Raw genomic sequence first — 21,019 nt, 5'->3', positions numbered from 1 at the left:
ATAGTTTTGCTTCTTCCCCCACAGAAACCTGGGGGGATGATTGTACACACCATCCCCCCACCTAAAATTCTGGGGGGATGCATCCCCCCATCCCCCCCGCTATCTACGCCCCTGTGTGAAAAGCAGTTTCATTCCTCCCTGAACACGTGGAATTCCATTATTTTAATATTTTGTGCTTCAGGCAAGTAGGTCCTTATCGTCAAATTCGTAGAAATATTGTATAATTCAAACAATAAAAAAAACAAAAGAAATAGTGAGTAACATCATCGACTCTCTCATTTGGATGTAACTGGCTCGTTCATATAACTATTTTGTTATAAATAAGCGAAACTTTGAAATGTCATAACTTATTTTACATCCGATTTTGTTGAAATTTTCAGTCAGCATTGTGCTTGTCTGATTTTTCTCTATTGATTCAAATCAACATTTTTCTGAGGTGGACTTGACCTTTAATGACACTCCTCTCTCGATCCTCTCACCCGTGATCATGTTCTTTCTTCTTTTATTTTTTCTCATCTTCTTTCCCCTTTTCTTGGTATCTTTTATTTTCTTGTTCTTCCCGAGTCTTTGCTCTTATATACGTTTTCCCTTGGTATGTCAACATTGGGCTTATATGGCACCTCGGCCATTTCTCACTCATTTGCAAACCTATAGGCTTCAATCAAACTAATGATGATTTAATGTTGTTAGTTTTTTGTTGTTGGTTTGTTTGCTTTTACTTTATCTGTTCAAATCATATCATTTTCAGTAGTCCACATTACCCCTAGTATATACGATCGGAGGCAATGGCTCCAAATTCACAATTTGGTTGAAAGAACTGAGCACCTGAAATTGTCCTGATTATTTTCTTCGTTACAGGCTCTTTCTCCCTGTTCTCTCTTCCTCTCTGTTCCCCCCTTCTGCCTTTGTTTTGTTTTATCCTCCTTTATATTTCTGTTTACTGAAACGAGTAAGCCAGCAGGGTATACAGGGACGAGGTCGTTTTGGCTCTCAAGTTCGGATTAAATTGTTTCTTTTCTTTTTCCTCATCCATATGTCATCGCTTCTCCATCGGGAGGATGGGGCCCGGATGAGGCGCAGGACCGTTAAAGGTCAAGTCCACCTCAGAAAAATGTTGATTTGAATCAATAGAGAAAAATCAGACGAGCACAATGCTGAAAATTTCCTCAAAATCGGATGTAAAATAAGAAAGTTATGACATTTCAAAGGTTTACCTATTTTTAACAAAATAGTTATATGAACGAGCCAATTACATCCAATTGAGAGAGTCGATGATGTCACTCACTCACTATTTCTTTTTTGTTTTTATTGTTTGAATTATACAATGTTTCAATTTTTACAAATTTGATGATTAGGACCTCCTTGCCTGAAGCACAAATGTTTAAATAATGGAATTCCACGTGTTCAGGGAGGAATGAAACTTCATTTCACATGACAATGACGAGAAAATGAAAATATTTCATATAATAAATACAAAAGAAATAGTGAGTGATGTCATCAGTTCCTCATTTGCAAATCGACCGAGGTGTGCATATAACTGTTTTGTGAAATGAAGCAAAATTTTACAATACCATAACTTTCTTATTTTACATCCGATTTTGATGAAATTTTCAGTGTTATGCTTGTTGAATTTTTCTCTTTTTATTCAAATCAAGTTTTTGTTGGGGTGGACTTGTCCTTTAAGGCAGCTATAGGACATCTTTCTTCCCCTCTTCATATTAAGCGAGGCTCGTTTGGAGAACGGCCTTGGGAACGGAAGTGGCTACCCTATATATGGGTAAAATATGACGTTAATTATTATTATTAATTTCCCCCTTTTCTTTTTTACTGCCACTTTCCCGTTCTCTCATACTCTCTCTCAATCATTCTCTTTCACACCCCCCTTTTTTTTTTTTTTACTTTTCTCTCTCTCCCTTCCATTTCTTTTTTCCTTCCCCTCTGCATCTCCTTTCTTTTCATCCCCTTCTCTTTCTCCTTTCTCCCCTCTTTTTTTGGAGGGGGGGTGGGGGGGGGGGGGGCTTCTCGGTCACTTGGATTCATCCCTGTAGATACCATGATGGAAAAGTTACTATCCTTCATGAAATGAGCCCTGGATCCCGTTTCAAAGACTTGTTATATTAGCAAATGTACAATTTCTATAACAAGTTATGACTATCAGCCAATAAGATTGAAGGATTTCAGTAGTTTTTAACTGTTATTGCTAATTTGTCATTGTATAATTTTTATGAAACGGGTCCAAGATCGTTTAATCTGTCACAATCTCAGTTTCTAATTATATTTCTTTTGTACAAAGTATGCTCACACGAAGCTTAAATTGCCCCTTAAGAATACGAATTGATACCAAACGCTGTACAATATTATTATCTTTATGTTCATATTTTTATTGCACCATCTACTTTACACACATTATATCATCAACTACTGAAATCAATAAACAATAGTAATCTAAAAACAATTAAACTTTTACATTAATTATATACACAATGCCTCCTATCCAAAAACATGTTCTCCATTAGGCAAATGAAATATTTTGAAAGGAACAAAATTATAGACAAATGCATTAAAAGAAAAAAGTTTGTTGCCTTTGCTCGTGAAAGTAAATTTCGTTCCGATCTCCAGCGATTCTTTCCCCTTTCAACGATTTTCATGACTTACAAGCAAAATATATTTTAAAGATTAGACGGCTAAAGCCAATATAGTAATACAAGGTGATGGAATGCAATTTACCCCCGCCCCCCAAAAAAATATATATAAGTAAAATATAAATACGTGTAATGACATTCTGGAAACTCACAACATGTATATAAAAAAGGTGTTTGCAAATTTATTAAGCCCCATAACCATATTTAGAGAGGTATAATGTAAAAAGCTTTCGTTTACAGAGGCTTTAAGTAACGTCTAACAACATTTTGTTCAAAAATGCAAAATACGCAAGATAGCTATTGAAAGGTAAACTGTTATTTTAATCAAATGAAATATATATACATGAAGCATGAAGCATGCGGATATCAAGCACTTGCGTGATTTGCCCCTAAGCTTCAAACATGCATAAAATATTGTTAAAGATTTACTAACATAATGGTCAAAATAATCTTTAAAAACGAAACACAATTCGACCTGCATACTTTGACATCCTTCTTGCAATATTCAATGCCAAAAGCAAAGAAGCAGTTTGGATTACATCAAAAGGGAAACAAAACTACGCAAACAATCATAAAAATAATCAATGAAAATGATGCCTAGAACAATAAAGACTTTTTTTTGGACCGACATAACTGAATTGACCTTCTAAGTGGTAATTTCCCAATCTTCTCTGTCCTGGGTAAAATAAAAAGCAATATAAATTGAACCCGTTCGGCACTAGCTGTTGTCCCCCAAATCAGAGGCTTTATTTTTTTAAAATAACTTTCAAATATTGTAGGCAAACCACTAGCTATAGATCTGCCATGTTTGGACTATATGCCTTTATCCTTGACTTCCATAGCATAATAAATTTTCCATTCATCCAAAATATAGCTACATAAATAACAAGACTGTTTTGTAACCCAAGAAAACTTTATTCCACCTTTTCACTTCCTTGCCTGAATCAATCGTATATTGAGTTCACAGTTCAAATCAGGCAGTTTGGAATATTGATAATTTATTTTTTTGAATATATTTTTTCATCACCATCAACTTTCAGTAAAACATGCATAAGCAAAGACAATAACAAAATAGAGAAGAGACGAGCTATATAGAGAGTATAGCCACCTTTACTCTAAAAACACGAAATGTGAAAAGGGTGGAGAAAGGCGGAGGAGTGACTGTTTTCCACCCAAGACATATTGAAAACGCTGTCACTCCCCAACCCTCTCACATAAGGGTGATTTATACCTTGGTCATATTTGTTCTACGGCAACCGTACGGCGAGTCGAAAACAGTCGTTTTATTCAGACCACCTATATGTAGCTGGTACAAAAAAAATGTTAAAACGGCCGTTTTCGACTCGCCGTATACGGCCGCCGTAGAACAAATGTGACCAAGGTATTACCACTTTTCACCCTTTCATATTTTTAGAGTGTTGGCACAATGCAAGTAGGCCTATATGTATAAATTGTCAACCGCGTAGCCAGGATTTCATTTTGGAGGGGGCGGTAAATGCACGCGAAGCGTGCCAACACTTAAAGAGCGCGCGAAGCGCGCTCCATAGGGGGTGGATGCAGGGAGGGGGAGTTTCCCCCTCCCGCGCGAAGCGCGAAGCTTTTGGTGTTTCATAAATTAAAATGAAAAGGAGCCGTCTCTCTTGTCTCTAGTGCCTATTTCAGCTCCAATTCATTTGACTCATTGTGATTTTGAACATTGTTTTCATGAACCTTAATTTGTTTTCAAAAAGTGATTGTGAATGCACAAAAAAGGAATACATTGGAGGAAATTAAAATAATAATACCCTCGCGCGAAGCGCGGAAGCTAAAGCGTTTTATCAGTTTTTTTGCCATGAAAAGGGTCCCGACTAAAGGGTTTTCTCAGAGATATATTGAATACTTCCCTTGGAAAGATCAGATTTGATTACAAACAATTTAGCGACAGTGCATATCTTTAACTCGCAAAACAGAGGAGAAGAAGTGTATATATGCCGGGAGAAAGATATTCAGCCCCGCGCAGAGCAATGAAACTGTGAAATTTCAAAGGGCGGACGTTTCATCAAAATAATGCAGATACGTCTAATACCACCATCGGCTCTAATTAAAATGATTTTCTAAGATTATTGAACTTCTTTATGAGGAAATAGTGCGCAGAAAGTTGAAACTTCTGTGATTTATTGAAATTAAATAAAAAAAAAAGAGAATTCCTAATTTCTTTGACTTATCCTGAAGTGCTTCATTTTGAATAATAAAGAAACTTAAGTGTCATTCAACATTTCAAACTGAGGGCGCAAAACAGGGCAGGAGATGAATGTGAAGGGAAATGACATGAAGTTTAATAGAATTTGATAAAAAAAATTATATTGTACTTCTTTATCTAATACGACGCGAATTTTAGGAACCTGTTTGCCCCAGAATTATGGTTGTTTGGTAATGAGCTGAAAAGCAGGAGAAGTTGACTTTATGGAGGTGGAAATTGATATAAAATTTTACCCGCCCGGAGCCGACCCGACCAGAAGTTGCGCGATCAATTTAAAAAAAGATAACTTCATATACTTTGGCGTAGCCTTACTCTAATTCCATGCCCTAATGGATACATTTAAACTTTAACCGGTAAGAAACACATATACCTGAGGTGGAAAAACAGGGTTAGAGAAAGGGTGGGGGAAACAATGGAGAATTGCAATATTGTCATTTAACCGCGCGCAGCGCGGAAGAAAAATTCATATATAAATTTAGAGCAAGAGTGATGGAGTTTCTCTTTTAAGAAAAAAAAAGAAAAAGAAAAAAAAAACACAAAGCTACCTTTCTCCCCTTTCCTCCCTTCCCTTTTTCTTTTCTCCTCTCTTTTTTCCCTTCTTTTTTTTTCTTTTTGGGGACGTTTTGGGGGGGGGGGCGACCGCCCCCACCGCCCCCCCCTGGCTACGCGCCTGTAAATTGTGTATAAATTAGTTCATGATTATATTACAAATTGCAGATTAATCGCAATCCATAAATTAAACATAATATATAATATACAGTACATATAAGCTAATCAAATAGATACACAAATTACATCGCAAAAATTGATAATTGACAAATTCGTAAACGTGATAAGATGCTAAGTTATAGTCTTTGTAGATGTAGACCCATGTGTTTCGTATTTTCCATCTGTAAAAAGAGAAAGAAAGAAATTTATGAAACAATATGATCGTTAAGGGTATCAAGAACACCGATTTTCAAGAAAAAGGGTAGTTTTGAAAGACTGGTCAATGGTCAATCGCGGGGTCAAACATATTTAGGGTATGTTTTTTCCCCAAAAGCTTTTCATTAAAGACTATAGCCAAACGGGTATGTTCTTTTCCCCAAGCTTTTTCCCCGAGGTCATATTTTGGCAACAACTTGTTTAGGGGCCAAAAAGTGTAAAAACAATTAAAGCCCGCGAAAAACTCGTTTAGGGTGTTTGGAAATTACTTGGTCATGCGTGTGTACAGCAAAATATTTGACTGCCCCTCCCCCCTCCCCGGGATGATCACACCAAAATAGCGTACGCTTGGGAAGTCAGTTGCCCTCTTTCGGATCTTTCAAACACATTGTGTCTTACGGCAGTCTCGATCATACTCGCAAAACAAAGAAATGATGAATTCATCGGATACTAAATGTTCGCTTTTCGATTTATTAATAATAAATAACCAATAGTTGAATGAAATGAAGGAAGGTTCCCAGTCAAAGTGACATACCCTCGAACTCGTCATTTACTATTTTTTAAAACCATAATAAAAATCAAACATTTATCGTTTTGATAAAGAAGCTCTTAAGTATATGTAACTATGAACGTTATTATCATGGCATTTGAATAAAGGTCTAAAATCAGCTCTGTTGGTGTGACTGTAATTCGAGTTCTATCGAGCTAAAAAAGGGGTTTAATGCATTAGCCCGCTCTGAAAATAATGAGTATGATTGCTGAAAATCTAATCAAAATCTGATGAAACATTGAAGTTATGTCAAATTTCGGCAACAGATCGTGAAAAACAATTTTTATTATTTGCATACTGTCATACGTATGTATGATTGATATCATGCCCCGCTTTCTTTTTTTAAAGATTCAATTACACAAAATCATCATCATTTAACATGTTTAATATTTTCTTAAATAAAGAAATGTTTCAGAATTGATTATCTTTCACAGCAAACTAGTTAATCCTATTTTTTGTATTGGTGGATGGAAAAATAAATAAACACTATTTCATATAAAATAAACAAACTCGGCTTTCAAGGGTTATCCTATCAAGGTATCCTGTGATATTCTTGACGAATAAAAATCAATAAATCAACCAATGACGTCATCAACCGCCGCTCGCTCATTGCACATTCATGAGGACGCAAATAATTCGTTTTACGTTTTTACATTTATTGTATTTTTTCTCAGTTTTTGTCTGATTTTACCTATGGCCTGTGTAAGCATATAGGCGGCGGAAGCGGGTGGCGTGTCCCCCCTAAATTTTAAGTTGATATTCTTTTTTTTTTTGCTTGTCAAAAAATTTTGGTGATCCCTCCCTGAAATCCTTTTTGTTCCTGCGTCCCCCCTAAAATTTTAGGTTGATAACCCTTTTTTTTTGGCTTGTCAAAATTTTGGTGGCCCCCCCCAGAAATTTTTGGCTTCCGCCGCCAATGTGTGTAAGTCACGTACATTATTTTAAGCCTGGACCGCCCCATACAATGATCTGCATATGAGCCATCAGGGTGTGAATAAAGGCTTTTAAACGAAAGTGTTCGCAGAGTTAAGAATGTTAACAAAGAGCAAATAGACTTACGTAACGGAGGAAACCGATGACCAATACAGGATAGACAATTCACGCGAAGTGCCAATTTAATAAGTGTAGTCAGCAAACAGGATTCATTTTGCGGTGAGCACACATTAAAAGCTATTACGATTCGAAATGGATTAATTTAACTGCCTCACTATCTACAATTAATGTGCATAAAGCGAATCGCTGGTTATCACGGATTAGTGTGCTGTTTCCATAATGTCCCATGGGTCATTTCAATATTCTTTTGTTATTTTAGAATATTACGGGCTTCAGATTATGTGCAATCACCCGCAGTATCATTATAACCATAATCTCAATTCTCTTCGTCATCATTATAAACACCACTATCATCATCACCATTATTATCATGATTTCCATCATCACCATCATCATCGTCATCATCACCACCATCATCATCATCATCATCATCACCAATATCCCCATTATCTTCATAATCATTATCATCATCATCACCATCCTCACTATCATCATCACCTTCACCACCACCACCATCACCATCATCAACACCACCATCCTCATCATCATCACCATATTATTATTACAATTGTGACATATCCAGAAATAATGGGAGGGGTGATACTTTTCTTCCTGGGAAGATATGCCCTCGAGATTAATTGACGAGGAGTTTGTCACTATCCTTTTTCCACAGCTTATCAATTGACAAATTAAAATATTGAGGGGGGGGGGTGCTGTTCTCAGGTGAATATGCCACTACCCACTCATCTCATTTTCAATACAAATGTTATCACAGCATGATTAGTGATGATCCAATGACACTGCATTTACGTACAATATTAAAGGGGAAGTTCATTGTGAAAAAAAGTTCATTGGAAAAATACCCCCCTCAAAAAGAAATCTAAAAATATATGTAAAAGGTCCATGAAAATCCATTAAAGATTTAAAACAAGTTGGCTTCCTATGTATCATGAAATAAAAAAAAAATGAAATGTCATTTTCTAAAATAAAAAATAAATATTGTACATTCAGTATATCAAAGGACAAATCATTTCACACCCGCTCCTGAAATAAATTGTTTAGGCATCATGATTAACCATGAAAAATTAAATTCATGTGTTAATAACATAACATTTGGGGCAACTGCTCATATATGACGTCACAAATACCTTTGATATTTTATGTTTTTTCCTCAAACCTTCACCAGTATTTAATTTGAATTTCCTTCTGGTATTTATCCAACAAACTTTTCATCAGTGTGAACTTTGCCGTTGGTTAATAACACAAATTAGTGAATTCACAGCATTACCAACTACCGCACAAACCCACCACTAATAATAATCTCAACCATTGAAGATTTTTTCAATGGTTAGACCAGGCATGGCGTAGATTGCCAATGCAACAAAGAGAACAACAAGGGCGACAAGAAGAATCTTCAACAAAGTCCACTTATACTGCGTCCAGAGTCCATAGTATAGGTTTCTGAGTGGGTTAGTAAACCAACCGACTGAACCATCTGGACGACTGTATCAATGGGCATATGGTGAAATGACAGGCAAGCATCAAATGAAGCATGCAAAATGACAAAGTAAAATGAAATGGTTAATATGCATGGAAAATAGAAGCATGGAATGTATAATATCATAATATTGTGAACCTTTTTCTTTGAACATATTGTCAAGAAGAGAGAGATATCTATATCCATGAGGACTAAGATATCAACGTTGAAAAGATTTCTCATGAAGATCAAATAGTGAAACAAAATGCCATTTTTCTTAAAAACCAAACTCAAATGTTAGTATTTCCCATACAACCATCAACTATTACATTTTTAACAAGTAAAACAATTAAAATATAGTGAATCTGCTGGATAAGATACTTCCTGGATATGAATTAAAACAATGAAATGTGTTATTCCCCCAAAGGACTGCCAACATCAATATAATAATCTAAGGGCTACAGAAAACGACATACGACCTGAAAAAAAAATATCATGCACAAGTTTCAAGAAAACGAGCAGTAAACACTCATAATGTATGATAAGCATCTTCATACCATGAGCAAGTAGGAATGGTATACATTAAAATCATAATATTGAAATGAGTATAATGAATAAGTCAAGTTATAGCAATAAAGCAGAAATAAATGAAATCTACAAGTTAAAGAAGATTGAAAGAAATAATGAATATCAAAATAATCATAGAAATGATTGTATGATAAAATACAATATCATGTAGTACAACAAATAAATATCGACTCAAACATGCAAAGTAGAGTATATAAATATGAAGTATTTATTGCCATGTCCATAATCATATCTTTATAACGAATATGAAATATCTACAATTCTTATTAACGATAATAAAAATACATATTTTATTAGCCTTGGTCTACGATTCAAGAAGAGTTGCATATACAAACAATATTAAATCCAATTACATCACGTAAACATTTCGCAATTTCCAACCCGGGGGGTGGGGGGGGGGGGGACTTGCATTGACGAGTGGATACTATGCATGACCAAAAAAAAAACACATAAAAAGAATGTCTTTTTCGAGATAGGGCATGTTACCTACATAACGTAATAAGGGTGTCAAAAACACTAAAATAATGAAAAAAAATATTTCGCTAAGAAAGCTATGTGTTTAGTGTATGATTACTGCACAAACTGAGGTGTTAATCTGACACCAGTGAATGTCCCTAGACAATCACATCCTGATGTGTTAGAATTACACCCTAGAGTTTCAACATATGATTACTGCAGAAACTGAGGTGTTAATCTGACACCAGTGAGTGTCCCTAGACAATCACATCCTGATGTGTTATAATTACACCCTAGAGTTTCAACATAACACCAATCAGTGTTAAATTAACAAACTAATAACACCCATGTGTATTGGGCTAACACCACTGCTGTAGTCCTCTATTTACGTCAATCAACACTGCAATTTCACTGTGATCATTCCCATTTCATAGTCATTCAGCAATGTGGCATCCTCTTTTAACCCATCTCAGACTAAATTATTTTGCAATATTTTTCATAGACTCCAGTTCACATATAGTCTTCAATGGGTTAAATGAAAAAAAAATCCAACCCATCTGATTGTATGGCCTGTATTCTGAACTCGAAACCCTGGTTTAAAGTTGTGGTTTAACTATGGAGAGCCAACTGGAACACAAATCCCTTACAGTACGCATTCAATTTATTAACTCATTTGACACCCACATTGTTCATAATTGTCTGGAAATGGTAACTGAATTATTTTTTTTCGTTATGAAAGCAAAATGAAACAAAATAGTAACCATAAGAAATATACAATGTAACAATAATTTTGAATTTTGGTATAAGTTAAACCTGATTTCAGAATAAGGGCCTACATGTCTGATCAATTTTATTCAGAAAGTCCAAATCTCTTTAGTTACTGAGTGTCTTTGAAACCTTCTTACATGATATACATTAAATTTCTTTTAATAACCTATATATACATATATAAAACCTCATTAAAACATTACAAAAATATATACCAGTCGACCTTAGATAATTGTACTGCATGTTTAAAATATTACATTAGTTTGCAAATCAGTGGAAAATCTCATGACATATCTTTTATTATTAGTACTGTTATTGGCAATATCATGAATTTAATGTTTGCAAGGAAGAAACAATGCAGTCACGAGTAATCAATTTGAAAAAAATATATAAAGAGGATTAGGAACTGTAATAACCAAAAATACCCATATTACATTCCATTCATTGATTTACATGAGTTCAAATTTCCGCACCATCAACAAAAACAAAAGAGTGAAAACTATATGGTTTTCTATAAAGTAACAGTACCATGTTGATTATATACACTTTCAATATTGTACTGTACATCAGTGGTACATATAGGGCACATGATGATAAGCAAACAAATACCCGATTCTAACTAAGATACTTCACAAAAATATCTTGAATACAGCACAATTTAAACATAGGGAACATAATGAAAAAAGTAAATCTCACAGATACTTTGTACACTCTCTTTATGAAAGACATTTTGCATTAAGTACTGTTTTATGCCTGGTTATAAAACTGCTTAAGACTGTCCAAATAGTGAATAGGGAATACTGACATCTTATACATAATTAGACAAACAGAAATACAAGAGCTATACTCTTCCTTGATTACTCCATACAATCCCTCTCGCAACCTTAGGTCTTCTAGTTCATTCTTACTCGCTGTACCACAATCTCATAATTCATGGGGGGATCGATCATTTCAACATGCTGGGCCTTTCCTATGGAATAAACTGCCAATAGAAATCCGCAATATTTCTTGTCTCACCACTTTCAAAAGTTCTCTTAAAACCTGGTTATTCACGCAAGCTTTTAGGTAATTGTTTTTCTACCCCTCTTTTTAGTAGGTTTTTCTTTCTTTCTTCCTTCCTTTTTTCCTTTTCTTTTCTTTATTGCGCCATGAGCATCTTTTTATGATGGATACCGGCGCATTACAAATGTTCATATTATTATTATTATTAAGAATAAATCATTTTATCATTGATGTCATTACTTTGGTTTGGTTGAAAGTTTCAATTGAGCGGAATTACTCATAAATGTTGAAATAGCTTTGATAAACACTACAATGGCGGTGCATGGGACAGTACAGGTTTATTAAAAATAAAAGGAAGTCAACGAGGATAATGAGCGTAATGCAAGGTGTACTGCATTTCAAATGTACCAATGACCATTACCAAAATGATTTCTACTACTATATAAATCCAGTGATAGGCCTATTTGGGGTCAAATTTCCATCACACTAGAATATTTGAATAGAATGAGGTAAAGCTAATATCTCAATTACAAATCAGTAAAATGTGATTTTTCAATTTCTTCAAGAGGGTGGGGGAGACAGTATACTACATAACCACTCAGTCATTAAGTATTACATATTTGATTGGTCGATAATCAAAGTAAGATCAAACTTTAGAAAGACTATAATATATTAGCTCCCTTGAGATGTCACGGGATGAATGGAGAGAATGAGAGATTAAGTTTACTGACAAAATACTGACAAACAACCAAATTGAAACTTCAAATAAACAAGTGTGTATTGGAACAAGTCAAGCACAAATCCGAACTTGGAAATTAGACAAACTCCAGTACACAATCCTATCCAGCCTAGGAAGTTTGAGAATTCAGCCCATTTCAGGTTTTTAGAGATACCATAACAATGGGTTCGTGAGTACAAACTGACATTAGTATACACAACAACTTTCAAACAGTGCAGTGGGTGCTAGGAATGGGGAGAGGGGGGGGGGGGGGGGGAGTTTGTGAATATATTCCTGGGGTAGGGTAGAATCTAGAAAGGTTTCTGGTTCCTCATAACTTCAAATTTGAGGATATCTTTTGAAAAAAGAGTGCATATTTATATCGATATTTTCATATTTTTTTATTTTTATAATTATAACATTTCCATTAAAGAGGTTTGTATAAAATACTTCTATGAGCATTTCTATGATAAGCCCATACAGTAACATTAATAAATTTATTCACTCTTTTGTTCTAATTCATTGCACTTTATCATTATAAGTTTTAAGTATTATTGTAAATCAATTCATCAAATCATATATAATAGTTTGAGCCTCGATATGAATGATATATCAATTTTGTTATGTTAATGCCCTTCATCACTTTATAAGCAAGTGAAAGACATCAGTCTGTAATAATCCAAATATATTCTTCCAATTCCTGTTTGATCATACACAGGTCTACTTTATGATTTCTTCTTAAAATGAAATTCAATCAAACCTATACCTGATAATTTCTTCGAAAGAAAAGAAATTTAAATAAGGATTTATATTAAAAAACTATTGGCACTATCCCCTTTTATTACACTTCACTTTTTAAAACAAATCTTCAAATTGGCACCACGCAAATCACAGGTACTTCAAAATCAGTGTGCTATGCTCCAAGTATCTTCTTGACTGTGTAGCCTGGGGAGGCATAGATGAAGAGACCAATGAAGATGACAAGGAGTGAGATGAGTGCCAATTTGAGGAGGATCCATTTGAGTCGCTGACAGACAACATAACGGAGTGATTTCCATGGGTTCAGGAACCAGATGAAGGAGGTATCGGGCCGACTAGAGTGAGGGGTGTGGGGAGGATTAGGAGAGGGGTGCATAGAGATTAGTTAGTGGTGCAAAAACCATGAAAAATCAGTGCAATTAGGAAAAAACATTCACTGTCATCGATTAAGTCCTGCATTCTGGTAGCGATTTGAATAATGCAAGGAATATCTTAATCTGATATTCCAGATGACCTACTCTCTAAATTTTGAGGATTTAAAAGAAATCCAGATTGGCTGTGAAAAGTGACCAGGGTCCAGTAACACAATAGCCCATCCGATATGCGTCGGGCTAGTGGGCAAACTACTGACGGACACGGGCTTCACCCTCGCCCATCAGCAGTTTGCCCACTAGCCCAACGCTTGGATAGGCTAGTAACACAAAGATAAGTGATTAATTGTACGCTGATTTTCACAATTAATTGTACATTGTAGTAAATACAATCAATCGTAAAATATGTTCTATGATCATTGCTAACTTTTGTGATATGGGCCCCTGCTCAATGTTATATTCAAATCTAATCCTAGTGAATTTAAATAAAGGTATAAGATTTAAATTTTATTCCTTTGAGATGTACAAGTTAATCCTTAAGATTGAAATGAATTTAATATTTAGCCGGTCAGGACGCACAGCCATTCTTGATTTTAAATCCTTGAAATTAGAATGCAACATATGTCTTCTTCTTAAGATTGGATAGAGATTTAGGTACAGAAAAATGCAACGATTATGATATGGTTAGGTTTGAAGTTAGGCTCTTTGTTGAAGTGTGTATTTTCAATTGGACAGTTGTCATGAAATTGAAATCAATGTATGCAATAAAATATACAAAAATGTGTAAAAAATTCCTATTCAATATAAGTTTGCAAATAAAATATTTTGGAATATATCTTCAATCCTATTGATAATTTTTCTCTGCAAAATAAATGAGATGTTTGATAAAAAATTAATAATGTTCTATTTTTTTACTTAATCTCTGCCATTACATAGAATGAATTCGATCAAGTCACTTTTAATTTTTACCCTCGGAACCTAGATTATTCAGATATTAAATCCAAACATTCTTATAATTTCATCTACCAGAATACAGAATCAATGAATTAAAAAGGAATACAATGCAACAGCAGTGTTATCACAATCTTAGAAAACAACCAAACATTGTTGAACTAGCACCAGAGGGGGTATTTCATTGAGCTGTTACACAACATTTTACACAAAACTGGTTGTAATGACATGAACATGTGCAATGAATTTGAGAAGTGTATACAGGTACAACAGTAATTAACATTATGCTTCACTTAATCCCATGTTAATATAGGCAAGCTCAATTAAGCCAACCAGTCCAGTACACACCAAAGCGCACTTTCAAAATGATAATAATGAAGTTGTCCCTTAACACTGGAATTGATAACTTACATGTTCAAGTATCAAACTTAATATTAGACTTGTATACTTATACCTCAGTCACATTTGCTCTATGGCGGCCGTACAGTAAGTTGAAAACAGCCATTTGAATATTCTCTGTACCAGCTACACAGTAGGCTATAGGTGGATTGAATAAAAATGAATAAAACTGCTGTATTCAACTCGCTGTATGGCCGCCATAGAGCAAATGTGACCGGGGAATTACACACAGTAATTACATGTACACTGTATGTATTTATTTGAAAAATATTTGAGGACTTCCACATAGCACCATGTAGATACATTGATAACATAGAAGATAAATGATTCTGCTTAGTATATAGTTATGCCCCATCAGAACAAAATATGATGTAGGAAACTAGAAATGGTGAAAATTAATCAGAAAGAGCAAAATTTTATATGCCTTGTAGAGATCCAAAGGACATGAACAACATGATAATAATATCATGCACCTAGAAAAATAACATTTTTGACCATATCAATGCATATTTAAAACTATAGAGATCATTTCAGAGGAATTAATATTGATCCCTTACAATTATTAATCAGGCAACAAAAGAAAGCTACAATAGCCTGCTATGGTCCAAAATGAAGTATCCTTGCAATAATGCAGAGACTTATAAGTAGACGACAGTGATAAAATATTTGATAAATAGCAACTCAAGACTTGATGACAATGATCATGAAATTGGCAACTGTAGAGGGCAATAATGGCCAACTAAGCTCCAAGAATCTTTTTGACCATATATCCTGGTGATGCGTATATAAAGAGACCAACGAGAAGAAGGAGAAGGGATATGACAAGGAGTTTGATGCAGAGCCACTTGAGACGGTTACAGATCATGAACTTGATGGCTCGCCAAGGACTCATAAACCAAATGAAAGATGTATCAGGACGACTAAGGATTGGAATTAAGCATTATAGGAGTTAAGATGGGTAAGAATGTCCAAAATAAGGAGGATGGGAAAGGGGGGGGGTGGGGGATCACAAATCATAAGGTAAGTGGGGAAAAACAAAGCAAATTATATGTTACAGAGTATTTCAGGAAGGGGGAAGTTGACCAACAGGCGGGGTGAGCCACAATGCAACAAGGGACAGGGGAGGGGATGGTCCAAAATACCACCCATAACAAATGGAATAAATTGATGGGAAGGGGTGGTGTAACAAGGGGCCAAAATAGTATAAAAATAAATGATCACATGATTCATAAAAAAGTCCACAGTAGGAAAGTAAGCAAAGCAGGTAATTCCAGATGGTTCATAGTATAGTGAAGAATAAGAATTTGTAAACGAGAAAAGGATGAAGCCAAAATAGCAAAACAATTATGAAAATATGAAGATTAAAAATAACCAGCACATCACAGACAAATGAGAGGGGGGAGGGTGAATATGGATTAACAATATCGGTCAATAGAATTGACCAATGTGAATATAAAAGAAACAATGGCATGATATTGGGTTTAGTTTCATATGAGCAAATAACATAGCATTGATTATCATAGCACAAACAACAAAAATGAAATGGGTGAAAAAGCAAGAAAAAATCAAAATCATTGGCAAAAAGAAAAGTCAATCAACCATGATATATATTCGCACGGTACCAAATACCAACAAACATAGAAATATATCCGCACAATAACAAATACCAATAAACAGTAGAATTATATCCACACAATACCAAATACCAATAAACAGTAGAAATATATCCGCACAATACCAAATACCAACAAACAGAAGAAATATATCCGCACAATACCAAATACCAACAAGCATAGAGGATTTGATTAATATCAGAAAATAGATAGTTATATAGGGGAGGGAAAAGGGGAATTTCAGGAGAGAAAAAATGGAGATAAAAAGTTAGACACATCTTCAAATTGAAAGTATAATAATGTTAAACTTACTTTCAAGAGCATCCATAAAAAAATAAGAATGCGAAAAAAAAATCTTTGCGAGTGTTTAAGTAAAAAAAAGTAAGAGCAACAATATTCCAATCTAAATAATTCATTCAAAGAATGTATATAATGAACACAATGTATCAGTTCTGGGTGATCATATTCATGATCTACATATATTCAAATCCACAATAAGACAAAAACAATAAGACAATAACATACAGAAAGACACATACTCAAATCTAAATTTCATTCAAAATCCACATTCATTGTTAAAACAGCAAAGCTCACAAAAAGAACTCCTCAATTTTCAAATCATCTTCAGGCGCAAAAATAAAAACAGAGAAAGTCACAACTAAAAATAGAAATTCAATGAAATTTGGAGAAAGATAATACAAGCAATTTTAATTAAAAAAAGGCACTAGATTTAAAATGAAATTCCACTCATAACTCAAGATTAATTGTTGAATAAGTGAATGATAACACATTTACAAACAAGTATAGTTTAGTCACAGACATTAATTTTAATCTAGGAAATGACAGTAAAGGAAACATGGACTTGCTTATAACATACAAGAATTAACTTGGTGCAAATAATGACCTTAGCACACTCTTTGCTCATCACATCTTCTAATGTCCTTATGCAATTAATATATGCATGGAACTAAGGGCATTCTTGCACCAATGCAATGATATCAGACACTGAAAAATCAAATTAAATTAACTCTGCAGACAGCAGGCACTTAAATAGTAATTGGAAGATAGTCTTCAGAACAACATTTCTTTCAGCACAATATATACTATTTTATATACAATGTTTCATGCGTGTTTATGATTTGAATATCATTAAGGAAAGGATGTACTTTTTCAGGTAACCCAATAAGCACAAATGTATTCAAATAATACTCCATAGCCCTTTCTTTGTGATTCATAAAATCCCACTACTTTCAGACCCCTGTATTCCTAGGGAGATTTATGGTGAAGTATACAACATATTGTTATAATTTCTTTAATGTGTTTTTAACCGGTTGTAGAAAATGGTCATTGAATTGAAGAAACAATTTCTTTTATTACCCCCCAACATTCTCTTCAAATATGAATATCAGATGATGTTTGAAGGTTTGGATGGTGGTATGAGCAATCCAGGAAGAGGTTTACGGTACACCATGAGTGAAGTCCTGGAGGGACCGAGATAAGAAAAGTTGATAGAAATGGAGATGAAATGGAAAGGCAAGTAAGTGGAGATTTAAAGTAGAGAATTATTTTTGAAAATGAGTACAGTCCTTAAAAGGACTGTAAACCAGAAAAAGTGAAAAGCTGAGAAGTAGACAGGCTTGAATAGGTGAGAGAAGGCTGGATTGAGTCGGCAAATGGAGTAGTAGCAAGAGTATTCTTATCTCATTCCATCCAGGGCTTTACACGTGGTGTACTGTAAACCTCTCCCATGAAATTATATGAATACATTTAACATATTATTAAGCAATTTTGTTACGTATTATTAAGCAATTTTTTTTCATACCCGATTCATTTCTCTTGTGTGTAGTGTTTATATCTCATTATTAAAAGGATAGAGTTAATATGACTCACATTAAAACAAAATGATTTAGTTGTCATTTTATAATAAAATAAGCTAATAAATGTAATGACATAAATATATCTTATAAACATATAATACAATATTATCAAATAGAATTTAGTGATTGAATATAATTTTAAGATGAAACATTTAAATATATGTCTCATTATAGTATAAATCTCATCAAACAATCTCTTTCATAAAGTTGTATACACCTAATTCTTCATATAATATATATTTCAACAGACCTAAATATACTGAATAAATAAGGATATCAATTCAATATTTATTTTGTTAAATCATTATTCTTCATGATAAACTGATTTTTGTATGAATTTCTGAAATGGAAGAAAATTAATGCTTCTTTGAATTATATCGACAATGTTGACAGTTATCCCTAATTAGCAAGGATACAAATATACAATAAACTGGATATCAAATATTGCTATTGTTTATAGAGAATTTAGATATACATGTACATAAATAATGCTGAAGTAATAAGATGGTAATATAAGTTACCAAACAAAATACTGAGTTGCAAGTCCACAAATGCTTAATTAATACAAGTTGGTTTACGGGCAAGACGATATTGCACTATGACTACATTGGCAATTAATTCTTACAATCTAATATCAGTAATTGGCAATGGACTTTACAAGCACTTTGTTTTATTTTCATGTGTGTAATTGATACAAAAACTCTCAAAGTGGTAGGAACATATAACTTCCAACAAGTAAACGCAATAAAAAAAGAAGATCAAATAAGTAATTCAGTCCAATGTATTCACATAATGAAGATCACACATCATCACTCTTATCTTAATACTTGATTTCAGCACACAAGAGCTCACTGGCCTACTCATGTATCTTGATGTTACTTGTATTTATAAACAAAGGTTACATCTGGCATTATGATTGAAAATATTACAATGTCTTGCCAAACACAGCAACATTTAATGCATGAAGACTTCACATAATTGCACTCAACTTATTGAAACATTCTTATGGAATAATTCAAACACGCAGAAAAGGAAATAGATGACAATAACTAATAGAAAACAAGTTACACTTTGTAAACTCATGGAATTATTTGATGGACCCTAATTTGCGAGCATTACAACTTTTGAATTTCATAACTAGAAAACACAGAGAAATAATTTTAGGAAGGTATACCACATGACATCAGATGTACACTTTTCATTATAATGCCCAAGTGTGGATAAAGACAATATTATAGAATCTTATAAGAACATCAGAGAATATTTGAAATACTTATACAGAACCCAAACTTAACAGAATAAAAAATAATCACTTCAAAACATATACAAACGGATCAAAGAATTCAAATTAGAATAAACATTTTAAGATACAAATTGCAGTGTTAATTATATGAAGATGAATCGCAAAACTAAATGAAAGGATTATTGAAGCTTGGGATAAAAGACATATGGAATCAACAATAACATACAAGGGATATACATGACACGTGTTTTACATGATCTACGTGATAACAGTGAAAATGACAACTACAGAAGTTAGAATTAGTATCGGAGAGGTACAATGTACAAAGTTAGACAACTTGTCAAAAGTCTGCGCTGCATCATTTAGAAGAAATTCCACTATGAGGGCGCTTTTTCTGCATTCCCCATTACTGGTAATTTGTCTATAATAACATGTGACGATTGATAGTGAAAAGTTGTTTGTGGGATTTAACTTTAAAATTAGTGGATTATATCACAAAAACAAAATAAAATATCAAGCAAGGCAAATTATAGATATGAAATGGAAGCATGGATGTGACGGAGGGGGGGGGGGGGGGAGGGGGAGGAGGACGGTGTTCTGTACTCTCTTCAAAATCTTAGTTTTCTCTAAGAGCAGCCTGAGGAAGGGGTCCTTTCGTCCCTTTGGTTTTAACTAAAAATATTCAGAAATTGCCACGCCAGAATGAAAATTTAGGCGCCGATGATCTTCTTGGCCGTGTAGCCTGGCATGTTGTAGACAAAGAGGACAATGAGTATGATGATGAGGAGGAGGATGATTCCGTTGATGATGTACCATTTGAATCTTCTCCAGATGATGTATCTCAGGGTTAGGAAGGGATTCAAGAACCATCGGAATGATGTATCCGGACGACTGTTAGTAGTATGGGGGGGGGGGGTGGTGCGAGATGAAGAGGTTTAGCAGTGAGGCAAGCAGAATGCATGCAAGATAACCATAAGAGCCATGTGAAATTAAAAAGGAATTTTGGTACAATGAAAAAAATGAATGAAATATCAATGCAAGAGAAGACACATACCCAGAAGAGATAGATATTATATTTAGTAGTAGATATAGAAGTAGTAGACGTAGTAGATGTAGAAGTCGTAAATTCAGAAGTAGTAGATGAAGAAGTAGTAAATTAAGAAGTAGCAGATGTAGAAGTAGATGTAGAAGTAGATGTAGAAGTAGATGTAGAAGTAGTAGATGTAGAAGTAGTAGATGTAGAAGTAGTAGATGTAGAAGTAGTAGACGTAGAAGTAGATGTAGAAGTAGATGTAGAAGTAGTAGATGTAGAAGTAGATGTAGAAGTAGATGTAGAAGTAGATGTAGAAGTAGTAGATGTAGAAGTAGTAGATGTAGAAGTAGACGTAG

The 21,019-nt window shown here is 34.1% G+C and overlaps 1 protein-coding gene across 1 annotated transcript in view; it reads right to left on the bottom strand.

Moving 5' to 3' along the window:
- Positions 1 to 12,796: 12,796 nt before the first annotated feature.
- Positions 12,797 to 21,019, bottom strand: part of LOC121430703 (otoferlin-like) — a 108,836-nt gene continuing 100,613 nt past the window's right edge. The window contains exon 53 of the mRNA XM_041628059.1: positions 12,797 to 13,511. Coding sequence (XP_041483993.1) covers positions 13,331 to 13,511 — 181 coding nt within the window. The 3' untranslated portion in view covers positions 12,797 to 13,330. The remainder of the gene's footprint in view (positions 13,512 to 21,019) is intronic.

The sequence above is a fragment of the Lytechinus variegatus genome, chromosome 17 (genome assembly GCF_018143015.1).
Source record: "Lytechinus variegatus isolate NC3 chromosome 17, Lvar_3.0, whole genome shotgun sequence".
Lineage (NCBI taxonomy): Eukaryota > Metazoa > Echinodermata > Echinoidea > Temnopleuroida > Toxopneustidae > Lytechinus > Lytechinus variegatus.
Note: the sequence above shows the minus strand (reverse complement) of the source record. Positions and strands in the feature narration are given on the sequence as shown.